Consider the following 23135-nt stretch of genomic DNA (forward strand, 5'->3'; position numbering starts at 1 on the left):
ACAGGTTGCCCAGGGAGGTTGTGGATGCCCCATCCCTGGAGGCATTCAAGGCCAGGCTGGACGTGGCTCTGGGCAGCCTGGTCTAGTGCTTGGCGACCCTGCACTTGGCAGGGGGGTTGAGACTCGATGATCTTTGAGGCCCTTTTCAACCCAAGCCATTCTATGATTCTATGATTCTAACTGAATATCTGAAAATACACTGGTTCAGGATTAATCCAGTGTTGTAAGTGTCTAACTCATTTCGGAATTACAGATGCATTTTGCAACATAAGTTAAATACATTTATTTTGTTTAGGCTGCTTCATCATAAGAATCTCCAAAATTCAAGATGTCCTCATTTTTAACTGACAAAACTACTCAAAAATCCCATGATAGATAATGGCTTATGGACCTTCCCAGGCACCAGTGTCATGCATCAGCACACTCCTGCCATTGTAGAACTGTACAGGTTAGAGTGACATGACTTTTTAGGCAGTCAAATGGGGACCCAGGCACACAGCAGATACCAGGGCCAAAGCACGGGTTTTGTCTGTCCTCAGTTATGTACATAGCCCTTCCCATTAGAGCTGCATGCATGGTGAATTACAAATCTAATTTTTCCAAGAGTAGAGGAAGCATGCAGTTTTGCCTGAGCTAACCAGTACAAATAATGCAGATCCAAAGGGAGGCATTCTGAAAGACATCTAGCATTACAGATCTCTAAACGGTGAGTTATGACACATAAGTTCTGCCACACTTCCAAATTATGAAGGCTGTAAGTCTGCAAATAAAATAAAGGAATTGTGAAATTAAGAATGTTATTCTTCCCCTCCCCCTCGTTTCTTCTAATTTTAGAATACAAAGTTTTTTCCAAAGGAAGTTGAGATTTTTCTTTCCATATAACAGAAAGAAGAGCAGAACTTCGTCAGCTAAAAGTCTGCAAGATTTGCCAGACCAGCACTAGCTTCTTTACTGTCTTAGAAACAGTTATCTTTGGAAAATCCAATTTTCCAAATCAAGATGTAGACAGTAGATAAAATAACTGAATACGTCCCTGTCACCAGCTTTCTACCTTACAATCTTGTTCTCTGTATCAGGGTAATACACAGATCTTACTGTCCAAATTCTCATTCCTTTTAGGTTAAAACTAAAAGAAAGATTGGCCACATGGTAGTGGCTGTAAGGGTTTTCAGTGTACTGTCTTGGGTGTCTCCATCCAGCTAAGACACATTTTGACAAGATCTTCTATTCAATGCATACACATACATCTATACCCATGCAGCAAATCAATAATGCAGATGGAAAAAATCCAAGTACTGATCCAGTTCTTTTCTCCAACCACAAGAACCAAAGAGCACAAAGTTGAAAGAAACAATAAACCAGTAAGAAAAGTTTCTCTCTATCAATTGTTCTCCTGGGTATATTCCATTTGGGGAATTCCCAGTCAAATAAAACTTAAGTAGGTTAAATGCAGTATAATCTCTTTCTCACTGAAAAAAAAAGATGGCCAATAGCAAAATATAACCTAGAAAAGTTTGAACAAAATCAAAAACTGATATGGAAGAAAATGCCACAAATCCTGATATCTGACATTACTCATGCTGGTTTTAAATAAAAGAAAGGAAATGTTTACAGAGATTGCTGTTACAATATGTAAACTGGATACAACATTGCAGTAAAACCGAACATTTTAAATTGACAGTTTTCGGAAGGTGCTGGGGGGTTCTTTTGTTAAAAGTATTGCGCACACAAACTGCATTCTTCAGGGTTTCCAGAAGTGCATTAGTTCTGTAGATATCCAAAGCAAAACTGTGATTCCTTGAAATGCCAAGTGGTGAAACATGACTGTAAGTAAATAAGATGCAGGTTTGCATGAGCTGTCAACTACCCCAGGATGAAAGTTTCATGACGTACTGAAAAACATAGCATGAAATAACTCTAGATAAATCACTGTTTATTCTATAACATAAGAACACACACATTAAAAAAAGAGCAAAAAATGCGGAGAAATCAGTTGTCAGAAAACTGTATGATAGTAGGCACATGGGAGATCATTTAATGCATATACATTTCTGATATAGACTCTACCAATGAAATGGTGTTTACTGATGACCAAAAAGGGAGCCAAGGGACAGAATTCCTGAAATAATACCGACTCCTGAACATCATCTGAAATAGCGATCCTCATGCCAGAAGGCATGAAATAGTACTATTAATACCTACTGTAGAATGATAGCACTCTCTTAGAATGGATCTGAGACAGATAAAGCAGCTTTTTTTTTTTTTTTTTTTTAAGAAATGAAGTGTCTTCACATGACAAAAATGTGACAACTTGCAGATTACTCCTGCTTACATGTTTGCTACAGCAGTGATAGTTCCTCTTTCTAGCTCTGGTCAATTTAATCTACATAACAACAGAAGAACAACAGGAATGTGATTATTACACAACAATCCAGGATTTTTCTAATATTCCACCAAATAAAGCAGATGAAATAGAATAATCCATACATCAACGATTCAGAACACATATGTTTAGTTTCATTTAAATTCAGGTTATAATAGTGAACAGGTTAACTGCGAAAACTTTTTAAGGAGAAAAAGGCTAAGAATTCAGACAAGATTAAAAAAACACTCAAACGGACAATCATATCATTAAATAAGCTTTGTTTTGTTTTCCAAAACAACAAGTTCTGAAGAAATTTGCCCCTCAAAAGAATAATTTTTAAAAAATCTCACAACCGTTACCTTTAAGAACACGTGAAGAATTAGTATGATCTAAGAGATTGAAATAGGCAACCGGGCATGTAAACTTACAAACTGGAGAAAAAAGGCAAGGGTTGTTAACCAGTAACTAGTTTTTCACTTAACAAAATCACAAAGGCTCATGGTTTTTACAGCAATTAAACCAGTTCTCAGGTCTTGAAAGGGTGCATGTCAGCTGGGAGGCCTGAAAGGTATTTGGGGAGTGGTGCAAGAAAACATGCTGAGGACAAAGCAGCCTGAAGCATGGGGCAATCCCTACACCACAGCAAGAGACAGCCCGCAACTTCTGCTCCCTCCCTCTTCACTACACATTCTCTCAAGTCTCAGCAGAGACTGGGTCCCATTGGAGCCACAAGGGACAGCGTAAAGAAACGGGCACAAGGTTGCTGATGGATTGGCTTGGCTCAAGCAGCCATGAGGCAGAAAAGGAACACACATATCTGGGCAAGCTCACAGAGACTGAGAACAAGAATGAGTGTGCCCCAATCTAACACTAATATGCATTTTCACTAACAATATGGAGAGTGAAGTAGAGGAATATTTATTAAATCTGCAAATGACATCAAATGAAGGGCATCTGCAACTACTGTGAAATAAAACCAAAATTCAAAATGATCTGGGCATCCTGACATCCTTGTCAGGTAGTGTGAGATAAATGCAATTAAGTTTCATAAAATCTTTATGAGGTAAATGATGCTGAAAAAACACCATGGGGTAAAAAAAAAATCAGAAAAATGAGCATAAAAGGAGAATAATCTGTCAACAGTTCTTCAGAAATGGAACTGAAGGGTTAGCAGATCAAACTTCAGCACGTTCCAATAATGCCATCGTATTGCATAAACAATAGTAGACGAGTCAATTCATAAGATATGTGGTGTGATCTTTGCAGCCTGCTCAGTGCTAGTAAGGCCTCAGCTGGATTATTATGTCTATTTGTAGACATTACTCATTACTAAAGACATGGACTACCTAGACAGAATCCAAAATACAGATCTGGCAGTAAGCATAAGCCTTAAAGGCTCATATTGTAGAAAGGTTAAAAAAATACAAATAGTAAACAAGCCCTTTAACAAAGTCAGTCTGCCCTCAAATAACTGGATAGTCAGTGGTTCCCACAATGGGTGTGAAGGCTAGAACAAAAAGCGATGGGCCTCAGCTGCCCCAAAAGGACCTTCAGTTAGACATTAAGAAAGTCTTTCCAAATACACAACAACTGCCAACTATCACAGATCAAAAGAGGCTGTGGAGATTTTTAATACTAGTTAAGCTCTAGTTTGATATTAGTTAAGCTATAAAGTACAATTCCACCGGTCTTACTGTCCATCATTCAGTGAAGTGATTTGGTGGATGTATACAGCCCCACATACATACTTACTGGCTATTTATTGTATCTTGAATTTTTTTTCTTTTTTTTTTAAACATATTCCAACTCAGACAAATTCCTCAATGTAATAATTCTTTTCAAATCACTGTAACATTTACTAACGTGAAAACATGTTCTATATAACTTGTGTTAAGGAATTAAGCAATACCAAAACAATGAATCAAGATATCCTGTACAAATAACCAGTTACAAGAAAATTCGTCAGTAATCACTGATTATTAACATTGTATGCACTAAGCCTACTTAATAAGCACTTTGACTAGTTGTTCCAAACACAATTGATCACTGATTGCCAAAGCAGCTATTAGTAGGGAAACAACTCGAAGCTAATACTTAAAATTAATATATTAATACTGAGTTCATACTTGAAATTGCGAGCTCATACTTTTTTATAATGGTAAACTGAAAACTGATAGAATGGACCAATTTTGTTTAGCACACTTAAGTAAGACTGTAATACGAGTCTGCAGCTACACATCCAGTTTAGTCTTCCCAGACTTAAAAGAAAAATAGATCTGTTGTTAAGCCTTGTAGGAATAGACTGCTGACACCATAGGATTCAGCTGAGTGAAATCAAAACAGATTCTCAAGCCTTTATTCAGCTACCACGTATCTCTGAGAGCATCTCTAATACTTCAGGATTTAAGATCCATTTCCAGACATGCTCACACTCACCTCAGCTTTGGCAGGACTAACTGAAGGGCCTGTCTCATTTTACTGGGAAACAAGGAGAAAAACAAAACAAAACTTCTCCAGATCGTGGCCCAGAGAAATTCAATCAAGAGGTCATATTTTTCTTTAAAACACAATAAAAAGAGATCACAATGATAGCTTCCCCTACTCTTACAGAGATATAGCTCTTTATTATGTACAGTTTTCTTTCCAGCCTGAAGCAATCTGAAGTCATCCCTATCTTTTCCTAGGAAATACTCTACTCAGCAGTAAGGACTTAAAATTTTACCTCAACCGGCAAAAAAAGAACCTGTAGAATAGAGCACAACATCACAACTTGTGGAAACTAATTGGAAAAGACCAGATTTCAAGATTTCCTCAAAAGTAAATGCAATACATGAAAAGAAATTCACAAGCCTGAACAGGATTTTAAGAGAGTTTCTAGGCAGCTCTTCCTAGAGCTGTCCACAGCTAGACACAAAACCCGGTCTGTGTATGAGTGAAAGAAGGTTCTACTAAACTTTAATCATTAGTTTTCTTTACTCTGTACAAGAACAGCACAAAATAAGTTGTGATGCCAAGTTTCTGGGCACCTGTGGAGCTTGAAGAGTTTAATTCAGGCCAAGATGCTTCTAGCAGCCCAGAAAGACAAGATCGAGTTTACCAAGAAAAATATTTCAAAAAAAAAAGTTTGCAGTTTTATTTTCTGACTTTGAACTGTATCCTTGTCTGATACTAGAATTGTTTGGGTTATCCAAAAAATATACAAACCAGCATGCTGATAGAGACTGATACAAAGGGAATTACAATGTAACTCAGACCTTTCTATCTGCTGGTATTGCATAGACCAGGGAAGACTGCTTTGTTCCTCTCCTTCAACATCTTACTGTGCATAACTGAATATATCTGCTACCTAATGTATTTTTCGGAGCAAACTTTCATATACTTCTTGAGGAAAACAAAATGCACACACTTGACTTATTATTTTCAGTTTCTATTCTTTTTGTACTTATGATTTTTACTTTTCTCCCATGTGTACTTGGAAACCATAGCTTCAATATGTTTTCATAAGACGTAGGCATTTTTTTTCTTTTTTTTTCCCCATTCCCACCACCACCCAAAATCAAAAGTGGACATAATATTCAAGAATAAGTACTGCCAGATCAACACTGAGGAATACTGGGAAAGAAATGGGTGCACAGGATAATTACAGAAATGGATAAAGGGGGAAAAATTCACTAACCTGGGCAGTCAAACTGCAGCAGATGTGGAGATCTGAAGAGAAATAAATGCAAAGACTAGAAAAGCAAGGAAAACTTGGAGAGCCACTGAAGATTTAGGGTCTCTGAAATAACCTGCTTAATTACATAGGACCTTTACAAAACCAGTGCCTTGCTAGTCTTTTTGGGAAGACAGAAATATGGTAGATAAAGTAGATGAGAAAAGTAGTAGTACTAAAATCAAAAGGTTTTAACTTTTTCAGATTATCTACTTCTAGTGGTTGGCGACTGCACACAGCAGGGGAGTTGAAACTAGATGATCTCTGAGGTCCTTTTCAACCCAGGCCATTCTATGATTCTGTGATCTACAGTATGGAGAAAAATCCATTTGACACAATGATCTGTTAGTACCGAACATCATTTAATAGTTGCTATCTTTACAAAACAGTTGAACAATAACCTATGGGAAATGAAAAATGTAGTAGTCTTCAGGCAAATGAATGATGGAGATCTGAAGAAATGAATGGGCTTCTTCAACAGTAGCCAAGGAAAGCAAGTGAACATGGTGTTGGAGGGTGATTTTTTTTTCCCAGTTTAAGAGTAAAAAAATCCAGACATACTGATCAGAGATTAAATACTTTTTACACAACTTCTTTTTTTTTTCTTTATTTAAGCAGCAAATGTGAGACATAATACAAGTGGTTCACAAAACAAAGACAATACTTACCTTACAAGAACTGAATTTCTTCAGGATGTGTTATGTGTATGTGCATGTATTTTATATGTTTTAAGTTGAGAGATTTTTGGTTCCTACAGTCCATACAGTATACATCATTCTTTTCACCATTCTTTGCACTCAGACATACGGGACAGCTGTATTTCTATTTGTCTCCATTATGAAATCTGGAGACACACGACTTCAAGGGAGAGATGCTGGATTAGGACTGTGCACACAAAATGCACCACCTGAAGAGCTTCAGTTATTGCAAGGTATGTAACAACCGTGTACTATGACTTCTTGAGCAGATCCCCTTTCCACTGCAGAGAACACTACAGAACCGCCACCATAATGCAGAGATGATCACTTTTGTGAGAACAGTAACTGATACTGGTTTTTCAAAAGCAGCTAATCTAGAGATGTCACAGCTGACAGTATTTAGGGAACACAATATCAGTAGGGTGTCCTTGAAGAATTGCAAAAATATTTGTAAGCAGTATTAAGAACAACGACTTGGGTCCTGTGGACAGCCCATCAACTACTGCAGTGAGGTGCATCCCGACTCTCCTCTGGTTTGTGCAGATGCAGCAGCTCAGCTCTACTTGGGAGTATTCTGGGTGTTCACCATACCCTTTGTATTTTCCAATACAATTTCTTTTTAATGACCCCAAGTTTTGCCTAGGGAAGGTGCCATTTACATGCGGAAAATGGATATATTTCCAAATGGGCAGAATAGAGAGCCTGTTAATCCTGAATAAATAAGGCCTTTCATAAACAGAATGTACAAAAGTGAATACAGTTTTTGAAGTACATAGCAAGAACTTTGAACAAGTTTCCAGGAAAAGTGAGTACAGAGGATCTCATGAGAGCTTGGCTTTTCGTTTCTGAGTTGATTGCACAAGATGTTTTTTGCTGACAAGCGTAGTCCACATGCGTGAGGACTACACTGAATTCACACAGCAGATCTCCTACTAGCAAAGCAAAGCACAACACTGCTACAGAACCAAGGAACAGAGACAAGCCAAAACAGCTGGCTAGTGAAGAGCAGAGCTGAAGGTATCGTGCTGGTTCAATTTAAGGTAGGAGTTCTAGGAGAAAATAGTTGAATCACAGAAACTCATGGATCTTACCCTACAGAGAGGAAGAAGGAAGAAAAAATGAATCTGCTTAGCAACAGAAATCTGCATCATCTATAGACCATATCAGCAAGTCCTCCTGTTGGTTATGTTGTTTTTAAGGTGAAAAAAACTTATTTCTGAAGAAGAACAAGAACAAAGGGGATGTTCCAGCAAAAGTTAGTACATACAGACCAGAAGACAGCACTACCTTTGTACAAGGACGGAATACATGGGCATAGCAACTAGATCCAGCAACTTCAGCATAACAAATAGAGATAATTTGTAGACAGACGAGGCCACAAAGAGGAGATAGCTGAGCCTACTGGAGCTGTCTGAAATTGTGATGAAGCCTAGAAGGTAAGTTTGTTTATATGTATAAACAAGTAGTTTACAGAGATTCCAACTATTTCCATGCACCTCTCCAAATAAAAAGCCTCATCCTCATTACTATGGTGAGAATTTTGAGCTCATATTAGTTTCCTCTGAGAAGATTGCCTAAATTATTTTTTTTATTGCTTTCTGTTATACCTGAAATAAATTTATAGCTTTAAAGCTTCCCTACAGTTTACATTTTGTGGAAAATGCCACTAAATCCAGTGAGCTTCTTCCCCCACTGAACTGCTCACCAGCACCATTGCCCTGCGTGTCAGAAGAAGATCCCTCACAGAGGCTTACTAAGGTCTTCCAGAACTCTGAGAAGACTGAAACATATCCAGAAAAAATACCTGGCTATTGAACAGGCCAACCTCCAGCAGTTCACTGCATTGGAGATACTGCCTGGCATGTGGCAAAAGGTACGTTTTCAATGTTGTGTTTTGATCTGCAAGCCTGAACACAATCTAGAATTTAGTGAGAGAATTATATCCTTGCAAATTTGGAAACTAAAGAGCCCACCATTAGTCTTCACTACATCAAGGGAAAAGATTTGAATTCTAAGGATTTAAATATCCTACCAAGCTCCTCAATCAGGCCTCTAAATATTTCACCACTAATTATTTTCTGTAAAGAAGATCCCCAAATTAGCCAGCTACCTCAAAGACCTGGGTTACAATCCTCAAAGCTGTCAATAATTTAAATGACAAGGATCCTGTATTGCCAATGGTACTGACCAACCACAATCTAAGGAACACATAGAAATATAATGGAGACATGGAACCTTGAAAGTTAAGACAGGAGAACCAGTCTATTACATATCAGGTTGCAGATGAACAGGCCTCCCCAAACTTTTTGAGAAGGGAATGATTTCCTATTTCCCAGGAAACTTCCTATTGTAAAAGGTGTCATTGGAAGGACAGCTGAAAGACCATGGGGAAGTAATGCCCTGAAACAAAGTGGCATCCGGATGTAAGAGAGGCCAAGGTGACTAAGCATCCTGGGTGGGTAACACTCACTCAAGCCCTCAAAATGAGCCAACTAGTCTCCAGAAGACAACATGACAAGTCACACAATCTGTCACAGCTGGCTTTGAACTGAGCAGAGCAAGAGATGACTGGCCTCATAAGAAATTCCATTGTCACTTGCACTTCTTCTCAGCCATTCCTGACATCTATAAAAATAAAAGGCTGAACTGACTATCTTTGTGCAGCATATGCATTGAGTCTCCTCTGTTTTTTTCAAAATGCAGCATTCCTTGGTTTCATATAGAAAAGCATTGTAACAGGGGACATATATACTATGGTATACTTATATTTCACAGTGAAAAACAGGGTCTCTGTTTTTACAGCAACTACAGCTACACAAAAATAGTGTCCACTAGTGCCAGCCAGGCCCATTTAGACACTGATCCTTTACTCCAGTGTTGCAACATTTCCCCATGAATCTGAAAAGCAGTTTACGAGCAGAGAAAGTGAATGTCATCTTCCAATAACATGAGGCGCCAGCAGAAAACAAATCTGTACCTAACAACAGTGCTGGGGCTGCAGTATTTTGTTAGGAATACCCTTCAGCTGGCCAGCTGCTTTAAAGCCTCACAGTTTTATTTTGTGATGACTTTTCCAGTAGAGTTGATGAAAATCTCAGAGCAGAATCCAATTTGCTGCTTTGTTTCTCAGTGGCAGTTTCTAGAAACTGAGGCAATATCTACCTATGTTCTAGGAACTAGGTCTGCACTTTCATTTCCACGTTCTTTGAAGGTTTAGCTGAACCAATTCCTGTTATGTGCAAATTCATGAAAGAAAAAAAAAATCTGCAGTACCTATCTACTCAAGGGAGAAAATCCAGTGTTTAAATCTGTCTCAAGACAGATTCTCCCAGGGAATATGCTGGAAAAAAAAGCCAGGCACACGTTTTCTAGTTCTTAAACATGAAGCACACAGACACAGCTAACATGCATTCCACATAGCTGCTGCTAACCCATCATGGAATATGAATGCACCCATCATGGAATATGAATGTGGATAAGCATAAAAATATAAAGTCAGATTTACACTGTGAATTAAGAAATAGGAAGCAAAGCAGGGTGAGAAACATTGAGAACTCTGCTTCCTGAGCTATTCTGAAATGCTAAGAGTACAATCAGTGTTACAGTAGCATTCACATTCAGGATGCAGCACTGCATCCCAGTGTATAACCATATTTAACTCATCAGCCTAATTTTCAAACAGATCTGGACATTCTTTAGGAGGACATGCTTTCTGTATCAATAAAGGGTTTAGGCTTCAAAAGGTAATTCTATCAATATGCATTTTTATACTATTGCCTACAATCCCATTTTTGTTTGTTTTGTAAGGTTTCTTTTGTTGTCTTATCTTTTTGTTGTTGCTGTTTTTGTCAAACAAGTAATAAATACTTGCACTATTTTGTTGAATTGTTTAATTATTCAATTCATTTTTTCATCCTACATTTGAAACTCTGGGCTGAAGGTGTTAAGCACTATTAAAAAAAGACAGGACCTATCATTACCAACAAGCAGCACTCAACAAAAGTAACTGCTACCCAGGACTACATTTTGATTAGAAACTGAGATGACGGGGACACTGTAAACATCCCAAGACAGTGGGACTGAAACATTGCACAGAAGGTGTTAAGATGGTATTCTCAGTCTGATCAGTATTCCTCACACTGGCTGACTTCTTGCTGTCAAAACACAAGGGAGTATTGAGCCACATTTTTTAGAAACGTGTCACAACAGATACATACCTAAATTCATACTGAATTGAACCTACCATATAAGACATCAAACAGCACCACCACCCATTTTGAGTAGCATTTCTTTTCATTCTGCTAAACAACGTACAAAAAGCAAGAGCGTTCCTTTCAAACTGCCTACCGTGCTGTACCACACTTTAAACAGAGTCAACCTAACTAGCTCCTCAGTATTAAAAGTGTATAATAAGGAGATACCCTTTAAGAGAGAGAAAACAGCACTGAAATATATTATATTAGCCTAGGATTCCGGAAAAACAAAAATATTTTATTTATTAGGAGAACAAGCATGGTACAAGAAGTGGCAGAGTGACCAGGTATATTTTCTTTCAGTTATACTTAATACTCAAATATATAGAATCATTTCCTTGAATGAGACAGTCTGCATTAAAAATGACTTGGAAAGAAGGTTTTACATTAATCTGAGAGGTTTCTATCGTGGACACAAATTAAAACTGAATGGACTAAACTAGAATTGCACTGAATAACTGCAGTTTACACTGAATTGAAAACTGAGAAGCATCACAGCTATGCGGTTTAGTAATCCCATGAACTATCAACTTCCTATTCAACAATCCGAATCACTGATTAGTATATAATAAAGTCAAAATCTATTTATAAGACTTCTCCTAGACAATTGCCTATAATTATATGTAATAGGACACCCACTAACAGAATCTGATACCAAGTAAACTGGATTTTAAAAAGCTCTCTTTTTTTTTTCTCTCCTGAAAAAGCCAAAAGCCAACGTGCTCTCTGTTTCAAACTCAGTGGATGGCTATCAGTCAGGCAAATATAGTGAAGCTGGTTAAAATTATGAAAACCTGGCTACTTCTCTTATTCCAAAGCCTGAAATAAACTTGCATCTGTTTTTCGCTACAAGCCTCACAACTTGCATCCTCCTTCCCAATGTGCTTCAGGAAACACAGAAAAAGCAGGCATCAGGTTTGACCTCCGCAGCAAACAAAAACCTTGCCTGGGAATGTCAGGCTCTCTGCAGTGCCAAGGCAGTAGAGAAAAGCCAATGTGTGGTGCCTACAGCACACCAAGCCTGCCACATACAGTTCCACGGGCTCAGCTGGTGGCACAACTGGCAGCGCCCATGCCTGCTTCACCATGTGGTCAAAGGCGTCCATCACACTGACAGAAAGTGCTGCTCAGGGAAGGAAAAACTGGACTTGATATGTATGGGAGCCAGGGCTTGAGGACACTGAGGTAAGAGGAAGAAAGAAACAGGCTAGGCGTCCCAGTCAGGCTGTTTTAACAGAAGCCTCGAGAACTACCGGACACAGAAACTGGCTCAAGAAGTTCTGGCTGGTGTTTTGAGATTCATGGAAACAAAGCTGAAATCCTGACAGAAGGCAGTACACATGTAGAGAGGATGGCTAGGCATAGCTTCCAAGTCACACAGGCCCAAGGCAGACCTCAGGAGAAAAGGAGACCCTGTTGCTACTTTAAGGAGAACAATTTACATCACCTCTGAATCTTTCCTAGAGTACCACACGTGGATTTGTTTTCCTAAGGCACTGGCTATTGCTGCCACTCTCAATAGCAAAAAGTTCTAGCACATTAAGCTGTTGGTTGTTCAAGTGTCAAATCCTTTTTCCAGTATTGCATAAAGTTTTAAAAACCACAGTAAATGATGTGACAATAGTAATTTTCATTTTCTAAAGCTGAGGAAAGTAAACTGTGATTCCATAGATGGACCAGCCAAGAGTTACCTTTTTCTTAGCCTTCAATTTATCTCTAGGAAGTACATAGAATATATTTCTATCAAAAGCAGACAAAAAATTAGGTTTAAAAAACAATCCAGAGGTATCTATTGGATTTAAAGTATTTGTGTTGAAGGGCAGAATTCATGCTGTTCCCTCATAGGGGCATTCTCCAACACTCACATTCAGATTTTCAAAATACAGATCCACAGAGACTTTCTGAGGTTTCAGGGAGTCCTCCAGGCATACAATGACATTCAGTAGGTCAGGCTGATGGTTGGACTTTGTGATCCTGAAGGTATTTTTCAACCTAGATGATTCTACAATTCTATACATCATTGCTCATCAGCAAATACGGTTCTTCACTTACTCATGCTTTCATAAAAATAAATTCCTCTTTCAAGGGTCCCGTTTAAAAAAATACTTTTTGAAATTGAGTCATAGGGAAGAGTATACGCTTCATTCTAAAAGTAGACCTAAATTCTTGAGTGAGTTCATGTAGAATTACAGAAACGATGGTTTTAGCTGTGAGAATGCTCCATTCTTTAAATCTCAAGCAGCATGTTTACTGACAACTATATCACCACATTCACCAACTCAGTGATTTCAACTTCTTACTTTTGTCACAAACATTACATTGAAAATAGCCTCCATCAAATTGTTTTCATATACTGGAGCTAAATCTTGCAACCAGAATTTGTGATATCCCCTCTGATACAGGGGGAAAAATAATATTCAACACTTCTGTTTTAGATGTTCTACTTGTATAGTCTTTTTCTGCAATTCTCTAGAAACGTTAATAGCTGTATCTAATACCTACTGCATTAGGCAAAGTATCACCAGCAGGCCAAGAGAAGTGATCCTTTCTAATCAACATCAGAGAGGCTGCACCTGGAGCACTGTGTCCAGTTCTGGACCCTCCACTGGAAGAGAGACCTGGACATATTGGAGAGAGTCCAGCAGAGAGCCAGCAAGATGCTGAAGGGACTGGAGCACCTCTCCTATGATGAGAGGCTGAGAGAGCTGGCTTGCTCAGTCTGGAAAATATGAGGCTCAGACGGATCTCATCAATGTCTATTAATACCTGAAGGGAAGGTGCAAAGAGGATGGAACCGGGCTCTTTTCAGTGGTGCCCAGCGCCAAGGCAAGGGGCCATGTGCACTACCTGGAGCACAAGAGGTTCTGTCTGAACACCAGGAAGCACTTCTGGGCTGTGCAGGTGACAGAGTACCAGGCCAGGCTGCCCAGAGAGGTTGTGGGGTCTCTTCCTTAGTGATCTTCAAAGGTCACCTGAGAGTGGGCCCGGGCACCCTACTCTGGGTGTCCCTGATGGAGCAGGGGTTGAAGCAGACAGACCCAGAGGGCCCTTCACACCTCAGCCATACTGTGATCCTCTAATGCTTCCTCTACAACACATTCCTTCTACTCCTTTGAACAACATTTTATTTCAGAACATCTCCATACAGAATTTACGAGAAAGAAGTACAAGATATCACAATAGACTAGTCATCTAATAGAATTAAACTATTTCAAAGGACTATTCAGTGTTTCACTGAATAAGATCTACATATCATTAAAAACTAAGTCAAAGTACTACCCATAAAGAAAAGTCAGTTTATACCTTTTTGAATGTGTTATTTTCACAGTTAAACATTTTTAAACCTTTTGATAGAACTTAAAATTGAGAACAAGGAACTAAAAATTTAACTGGCTTTCACTACTGGTTTTGATTAGAGCCCTGGAATCTCTTGATCACAGACAACATCAGAATTAATTTAATGTTTCTTCCTGTTTTTGTTTGAGCTGGGATGGAATTATATTCTTCAGAGCGTCTGGTATGACATTATGTTTTTGTTCTAGGAGAAAAACACTGTTGCTAACACACCAATGTTCATAGTTGCTGCTAAGCAGTGTTGCACAGAGCCAAGGCCATTCACAGTGACAGGCCCAAGGAGCTGGGAGTGAACAGAATTAGGAAAGCTGACTTAAACTTGCCAAAGGGATATTCCATAGCATATGTGGAAAGAATTTCAAAGGGGATGGGAGTTCATTGTTCTCTTCTGCTGCTTGGGGGCTAGCTGGGCATCAGTTGGTGGGTGCTGAGCAATTGCTTACGCATCACTTCTTATATACATTCATATATATATATAGTCATAACTCTTATTCTTTTCATTTTCTCTTAGTAAATAATTTCATCTCAACCCATGAGTTCTTTTTTTTTCTTTCCAGATCTCTCGCGGATCACACCGGGAAAGTGGGGAGTGAGAGAAACACCACACTCCCCAAAACAACTTTGACTTAAATACTGCTTCCTATCAGTGATTGTTTTCTTAGTCCATTACACGAAAGAGAATGACTGTGGTTTCAATTACATCATATGTAAAAAAAAAAGTGCACTTACCAAGTGAACATAAGGCACAAAGTATCCAAAAAGTGCAGCAGGAATCCCAAAAGCCCAGATTCGGTAACTCATGACTTTGAAAATGGAGAAATTGAAAATCTTTTTTTCAGGAGGAAATCTGAACTTGCCCTTCTTTTCTCCTTCGTCTTTGGTGTTGGAAACAAGGGGCTTGTATGTAAAGCCAGCCAGAAATAGAATAAACATGAGGATGCACAGGACCCGTAATGTGTTGAACAGGCCAACAGAATCAATCAAAACTCTCAAGAGGAAGGGCAGTGACACAGTGAACAAGCTGCTGCCTGCAGTGACGATGCCATTCACTAGTCCAAGGCGTTTCTTGAAATAGTGCCCAAGAATGACCAAAGACGGCTGGTATGCAAATGAGCAGCCACAGGCAAATAATATTCCATAGGTGAAATACAGAGGTTCAATGGTGCTATATTAAAAATAAAAAATATATATAAAAAATTGTAAAACAATGTATGCTCACATTCAACTACCACACAGAAGACTTCTCCAATTAATTGACATATTTTCAGAAATGAGTTAGGAGTCTGTATGTGGTTGCTCCAAAAGTAATGTCTCCTGTTCAGAATTTCCATGGAAATTACAACAGGTGCAAAGAGACAATAACACTATTTGACAGAGCAAATTCTCAGCTACAAAACATTATTTTTCAACACAGTCATCACCATTAGCCAATTTATATGGATGAGCTGATTGAGAATCTTCATTTTGTGGTGTGACAACTGTGCATGGCTGTCTGGAACATGGCTTGTTCTTCACATTGCTGTCACCACGGCTGAAACTCATCACTCACCACCTCACTGTGCGCACGTCCACTGTTTGATTTCCATCAACATTCAGCAAGCATTGATGAATGTCAGTGGGTGCCATTTTTTCCACATGGAAGAATTCAGTTCCACACCTTTGCTTCATTCCCAGTTTCACGTCAGATGCCATTGTGTCAGACTGCCCCTCTGCTGCTGTCTGTCACACGGCAACAACATGTAACAAAATAGTGGTGGGAAGGTTCAACCTCTACTGCCATACCACCAACATCCACCTATGTCATCATGGACCAATAGAAAAAAGTAGGAGGCATTACTTTCAGAGCAGCCCTCATACTAACAGTATAAACACTTTCTGCAGTGTTTTTCACCACAGGATGTTATTTGCCAATATCCCTCTATACCACAGTACAACAATACACTTTGCAAATTTCCCACGCCGTTTTAGACATTCTTAAAAAATAGTATTTGATTCACAGGTCTCACACCAGGAACTAAGGTTTTGTGCGTTACTGTGAAAAAGAATACATTTGCAATATTATAGTTACTTTCTACATTAAACTATCAATTTATAAAACTGATTATATATAAAAGTAGCCAAAAGAAATCAATTGATAATATCAAAGAAAATAAAATCAGAATTTAAGAGAGAAAGAAGATAATACAGTAAGGACATAGAACTTTTTCTTCCTTTTGTGGATTCAAATAGTTTGCAGTATGACACACATTGAAAAACATTTTTCCCGCATTATAAATAATCTTACATCTCAGCTTCCTAAGAGATAACATTTGTATTACATATCTAACAAAAGCAGTAAATCATATTTACGTTCATCTGCTGTATGAAATGTTACTTTTAAAACACTTCTATATCTGAACTATACTCCCTCAATTAACTGATAATATCAACATTAATCATTTGATAGTGTAAGTAATATAATGAAATACTAAGAATGCACATTAACTTGGAATGTACTTTAACAAGAATCTTTACACTTACATTAAGTAAAAATAAAAATGCAAAAAAAATAAAAATAAAAACAGAAACATGCTCATGTAACAAGAAAGTCTTCCTTTTCCCATGAATATTATTTATTCCCAGAATAAATAAAAACACTAGTGTCAGCACCTAAACCAAGACTATTTACCTTCTCTTCCTATAAACTTGTGAATATGTTTTCACATTAGGGGGCATACGGCCAAACTAGGTGTATTAGTTCAGGATAGCACTGTGCAGCAGTGATATCCATTCATTCAGATAACAGACAGCTTCAGAGCACAGGCATAGAAAACACACTTTCACAAGCCTGTTGATATTGGTAGAAAATGTAGAAATAGATGTTGGCATTTCTACATAGAAAACTTCTGAATTTTGCTCTCTAGGGGTACAAAAGGCAGACAGAGCTAGAAAAAAATGCAGCTCATTTTCCTGCTATTTCTTACCCTATCTTCACTAAGCGGTTTCTGCTGATGACTAAAATCAGACAGTAAGTTTCCTGTTTCCTCATCTTCTACTGTGCATGTCACTCAGACTTCTTGGGATTTATTCTGCAAGAATTATAGAAAATCAAGTGTAATCTGGAGGGAAGACAAACACTCAACTAGTGTTTAAGTATTTGCAGTAATACAAGAACTGAGACTTCCTCAAAGACAGTAAGCCACAAGGACATATCATTATACCAAGGTTTTTGCTATTTTAATGTTTGGCAGCTGGACTGGTAAGAATAGAAGAAAACACTGAATTTGACTGGAACATTAACACCTTCCTGGAGTTTACTGCATAGTTTTGCTATTGATACACTTAGACAAAGTGGCTCCTCTTAAACAGGACGCGCTGTTATGAGGTTATATTATATCTTACAAATAATTTTTGAATCTGAAAGCTTTTCAGTATTCATGGAAGTCATAGCTAGAAAAACAGTAATAGAATGTCTTCAGCTATAATATAAAGTAGCACAGCTCGTTCCTTCATATTCAGTTGACGGGACCGGCATAAAACTGATAAAAGTACTTCAAATGTAATTTTAAAAGATTGTTTTTACCTTACAAAAGAACTTGAAAGGAGTCCAACAAAACCTAACGCAGCTCCAATAACAGCAACTTTTCGACAACCAAACAGGTCTGTGAATATGCTGACTATTGGAGAACAGAAGAAGACCATTCCCATAGAGAGCGAGCTCACCCATGCTGCAGAACAGAAGAAGAGCACATTTTAGAAGACTGCACGATTTAAGCTTTCAGCTACTATTTGTTCTAATTGAGTACTGCACCATACCTATGGCTATATATTTAAATATCTTTACCTAACGTAGTACGAATGAAAAGCCTGACCAGTTTACATGGTCAACTAATTTAGACTTCATCAGCTCAAAGATACAGCTAACTACAGAATTCATTTTTTTTTTATTTAATATATTTTCTCCATCAGGGACTAAGCTAGTATTCACGTTAATGACAAGACCATTAATGATAACTCATAGGTATAGATAATCCCACATTCATTCTGAAATTTACTAGTGCATTTCATTTGGTTTACTTTTTCACTTTGGTTTGCTGAAAAAAAAAAAGGTTTGCTGAAAAGTTTAACAAATGTTTTATTTAATTGCACAGATCTAGATCCAGCAGTAGCTTTATAAATGTTGTTTTACCAGTAGTCCTTTGTTTATCAGCGAGTCTTTAGATCATTACAAATCAATTCCGATTGATTTTTAAAATCAAATCAATTTTATAACACTGAAGTTATAAAACACTTCTGTGACTGAATCACAAACTACAGTATCTTCAAGTAAACCAGGTATATGACTATTTGATTAATTTAAAATTAAAAGTCAACTTTCTTTTCCACTTTGTACAGGTATTTAAACAGCATCATTTATCAGCTATCACGTAACCATTCTTTCAAATACACATTAGTGATGTTTCACCCAACAGTTCTCCCAGGTCATAAAGGTAAACTATTTATAACAAACTTATTTATATGTCTCTATGTCGAAAAAAATTGGTCTACTGGCTAGTGAAAAAAAGCTGCTGAGGCAAGACATACAAAAAAATATTTTAACTTGTTTCTGAATTGTACAAAAGAGAAAAAAACTCTTTCCATCTGGAATAGGATTGAATTCCCGTAACTGGGATTTTATCTAGATTATCTTTGCTAGTGACAGTAGATAAACAATGGTGATTCAGTGACAAAGGTAAAAAAGATTGCCTGAGAAAATAAAACATAACCAGCAGACCTAAGGAAGAATATTTGGAAGCAGATACATCAATACCAAGCTTTAGAAGTAGTTGCTGAAGTGCCTATGAGGAATGGCCTGGGCACTGTGAAGACCCCATTGTGCTAGGCACTGAAATAAACACAGAGTAAAACAAGTAAGCAAACAGAAGTACTATTTCTTCAAAAGAGTTTACAGCGTAAATGAAAGACAAAAGAGAACAGCCCATTAGAGACAAACAGAAATGAGAGTATCTGAAATAGAACCTTCATTTTAGGGCAAAAAATGATCTCAATGAACTGCGACCTGTTTTGGACAGTTAGTTGTTTATTGAGAACGTGATAAACACCATGGAGTTTCAAGGAACGATTTGTAAAAGAACAAGATACTTTTCACGGGTAGTTGTTCCATTTTCTGACTAACCCAGACCACAGAGCCCCGTCAGCCCTGCACTCTGTGACAGTAAGATGCAGGGCTGTACAAAGGAAGAGCAGGCAAGACCGGGTGAAACAAGGCCCGCTGTGCCACTGAAAGGGAAGGGCACGGACTAAGTTGCTTCAGAGCCCCGCGTAAGAGCACAGCAGTGCTAATTTCCAGTCAGCACAGGCTGTGTGATTCACACGGCATTCTCCTTGGTTTAAGCAAATAGTTCACAGGACTTTTACAGGCTTTCAAAGACAATAAAACCAGAATATAAAAGCCTTAGGTGAAAACATTCAGCTCAAATGACATTCAGTTAACTTGCTGACTTTGTCTTTTCATGTTTCCTAATGAAAGAAATATGCCTCTTATCACTTGTTTCTCTTCTTATTATAGCAATGACAAGCTCGGCCTAAAATAGGAGAAAGGTTCCACAGATTTCCCACGTAAGGTGCAGTTACAAAGGAAGGGCAATACCCTTATCTGAGGCCTTTCACAACAGCACTGTGACTGAGCACCAGAAGTGGCAGTCCATGCTCTACCGCTTCTCTACCTAAAGCAAACTGAAGCACTTCCAGTTCCCCTGAGATTCTTGGATCCCACAGAAAAGGAACTTGCTGAGATTCTTTTGGCACACCTGGTATAAACACACTTACTATTATTATTTATCAAAAAGAAGGGTGTTTAAGTTACCTTCACACATGCGCATAATTCAAGGAAATTTGTCTTTATCCTTTGTGAAGAAGCTCGGCACACACACAAGAAAGCAGACCAGCACGTGTGAACCTTATTTCCTGAAGGCAAGCATGCCTTGCTTTGGTAACACAATCCTAAGAAGAACTTGATGGATATAAAATATCCATTAGATACAGATCAACAGATCTAAGTAATTCTCAATTCTTTGTTTTAATAAACTTTCGAGTATCCTTACACTTCTTTCACTCAGTATGAAACAGGTAAAACGAATTGTATTTGGCATTTTAAAATAGAAATTATAATAACTGTCTCTAACAACTCATGAAAAAATACAAATGTGGCTTGCCAGGATTGCAAGAGTTCTCTAGCGCACTTATTACATATTGACTAAAACATTTTTCTTCCAGGCTACTGGCTGCTTTCCTAGTCACATGCTGGCTATATACCAGAGCTGTTAATTCAGATACTAATAAAACACCTAACCTCTACATCTGTGTTAATATTCATACACAAAACATTTTGGTTGCCATAGAAAAAGACCTATTCCCACTGAAAGGACTTAAACTTTCCTTGGGCACTGGAACTTCAGAATTTACTTCTCAAAACATGTCATTGCAAAACAACCGGTTCCTGAGCTTCCCTAGAAGGCACAACAGAAGCTAATCCTCAAATTAAAAATATCAGACCAAAGTCCATGGGTAGCACCTATACTGGAAAGTGTTCCTAAGCCACTGAAACACAGTATATTATATATATATATATATATAAAAAAAAAAACATTTACTGTAACTAAAATTGTGCTGAAATAAGAATCATAGCTATGTCCTTTTCTTATCAGTTCACTACAAATGGAAATAATGCAGCTGTAAGCAGAGAATGTTTGTACACTCTGTTCAAGAGTCTACAGCTATAAAACCATAGCGCACACTCCACAGATATGCTGCCATTTTACTGCTTTAAAAAATGATTATAATTTAAATAGCATGACTGTTGTCTTCAGCAATAAACGTAAGTAGCCATTATCTGTCAGCAAAAATTGTCTCCATTGTCACAGTTGGACTGCAGAATATATATTCATATCCCAAGCTGTCATATGCGTTAGTTCATTCTGCAGACAGAAACACTAGCACTTACAAGACAACGGAAAACAAAGCATTAACAGCATTTCACACTGGAATGCTTCTACTGTGCACAAATTTAAATGAAGTCTACCCCTCTATAGCATTCCTGTTTATATCTTTTTTTTTTCTTGTGTGCATTACACTGAGATTTTATCCTCACAAAAGCCTTTCAAGTGGTTGGCTTAATACAGTAATAACACCCTTCATTCTCTGATGAACTTCAAGATTTATTTATTTTTTAAACATCTTCCCCTGGGAATTATCTCATTGTGACGGGGAACAAAAAGCCATTGTCTGGAAGAGGTGATAGAAGGCAAATGAGGAGAAGAATATTTAGGTTGAGGAGTCAATATTGACTTCAAAAATAATTTGTTTGCCCACATTAAAAATCAGATGTGTTTGTGTAGCTCATGGAGCAAATCAAGACAGAAGTAGAACTCCGGCTCACTGAATAGCCTGCAGAACAATGTGTTCGGCATTACACATGCTAACACAAAGCAGAGAACTTGAAAAACTAAGAGCAAGCTGTCTATATTGAATATCACAGCAGATTCTCCTAACCTAATGCTATAGCTAGGCTGGTGAGATTTGCAGGATTGATGGGCCAGCCATTTCCTACCCCTCTGCTCATTGTCAGACCCTTCCTAAAAGTCCATTCTCTTACTATCCCAATATGCAAACAGTACAGCACTCCAGGCTGTACTGCACTAAAATTTGTAATGCCTAGAATGATGCTGGATAATAAAGTGTTTTAATTCATAAAGAACAGAAAATGCAGAATCGGGGACAACCTGCTTTGGAGTTAGCCTCTGCATTTATGAAATGGAAATGATACTTCTCTCATACACTAACAAAAATATGCAAAATTCTTACTGTTTCAAGTACTCCAGAGAGCAGATTTCTAAGAAAAAATACTTTGAAGTGATCAAATGAAATAAGCAATATAGGATAAGTTATATGGATAAGATGTTTAATAGCTTTCATTGTCACACACTGAAAATGTTTATGTGAAAAGGTCTACTATAATAAAATTACAATACAGAGTTAATATAACTGCTTAAATAATGGCACTTAGTAATTTCTGAATGCATGACTTTAATTTCATCTAGGAGTGTTTTCCTTTTGTACCACAAAAATACTTCAAGAAAAGGGAAGGACAATATTTACAAGATAAAAACTTCAAGCTTTCATTAAGTTATTAGCTGTGACTTCTGCAAGAATAGGGCAGAATGTAGGTACTCGCCCAGCCTCAAACCATTAACAGCTGAGGCGACTTCCCGAGTCACATTTTTTGCTTTAAAAGAAGTGACCCTTTATTTTTTTTCAGTGTATTCTGGTAACTTTTATTTCTTTCCCTCCCAGAACAATTCCATATTCTCAGCACCTTTAAGCACCTTAAAACAAACTGCTCTGTAACTCCACTCTGGGCTGTGCATATGAAGTCCAGTTCTACTTTGTCCAATTACCTACAAAAGCATACTATTCAGCAAAGCACAAATGGCTTCCATAAGATTGTTTTGTCAGTTTAGAAAGGAAATTTAGGAAACCCAGGTGCCTGGTCAAAGTTATTTCTGGCGATAATTAGCTAGTCTCCAGCTCTTACTGATAATTCCTTGTCTGTATAATCACATTTACACAGCATTTATTTTAAGAACAAAAGAACTGCAGTACTGCGTAAGTCAGTATCCTGTTCTGGCCATCACGAAATACTGAGACAAAGAACACCTGAAACAGGGCTAGCATTCTGCAGGACCATGTCCCTGCCTGTGTACTCTCAACATTCA

At 37.9% G+C, this 23135-nt stretch overlaps 1 protein-coding gene across 2 annotated transcripts in view; it reads right to left on the reverse strand.

Moving 5' to 3' along the window:
• The window catches only part of SLC16A10 (solute carrier family 16 member 10), a 67704-nt gene that overhangs the window by 14565 nt on the left and 30004 nt on the right, over positions 1-23135 (reverse strand). For both annotated transcript variants that reach the window (XR_002436921.1, XM_021391903.1), the window contains exons 2-3: positions 17945-18089; positions 15112-15547 (exon numbers count right to left, since the gene is read on the reverse strand). Coding sequence is in view for 1 of the 2 variants with exons in the window: in XM_021391903.1 (XP_021247578.1) it covers positions 15112-15547; positions 17945-18089 (581 nt within the window). In the remaining variant the exon portion in view is untranslated. The remainder of the gene's footprint in view (positions 1-15111; positions 15548-17944; positions 18090-23135) is intronic.

This window comes from Numida meleagris, chromosome 3 (genome assembly GCF_002078875.1).
Source record: "Numida meleagris isolate 19003 breed g44 Domestic line chromosome 3, NumMel1.0, whole genome shotgun sequence".
NCBI classification, from domain to species: domain Eukaryota; kingdom Metazoa; phylum Chordata; class Aves; order Galliformes; family Numididae; genus Numida; species Numida meleagris.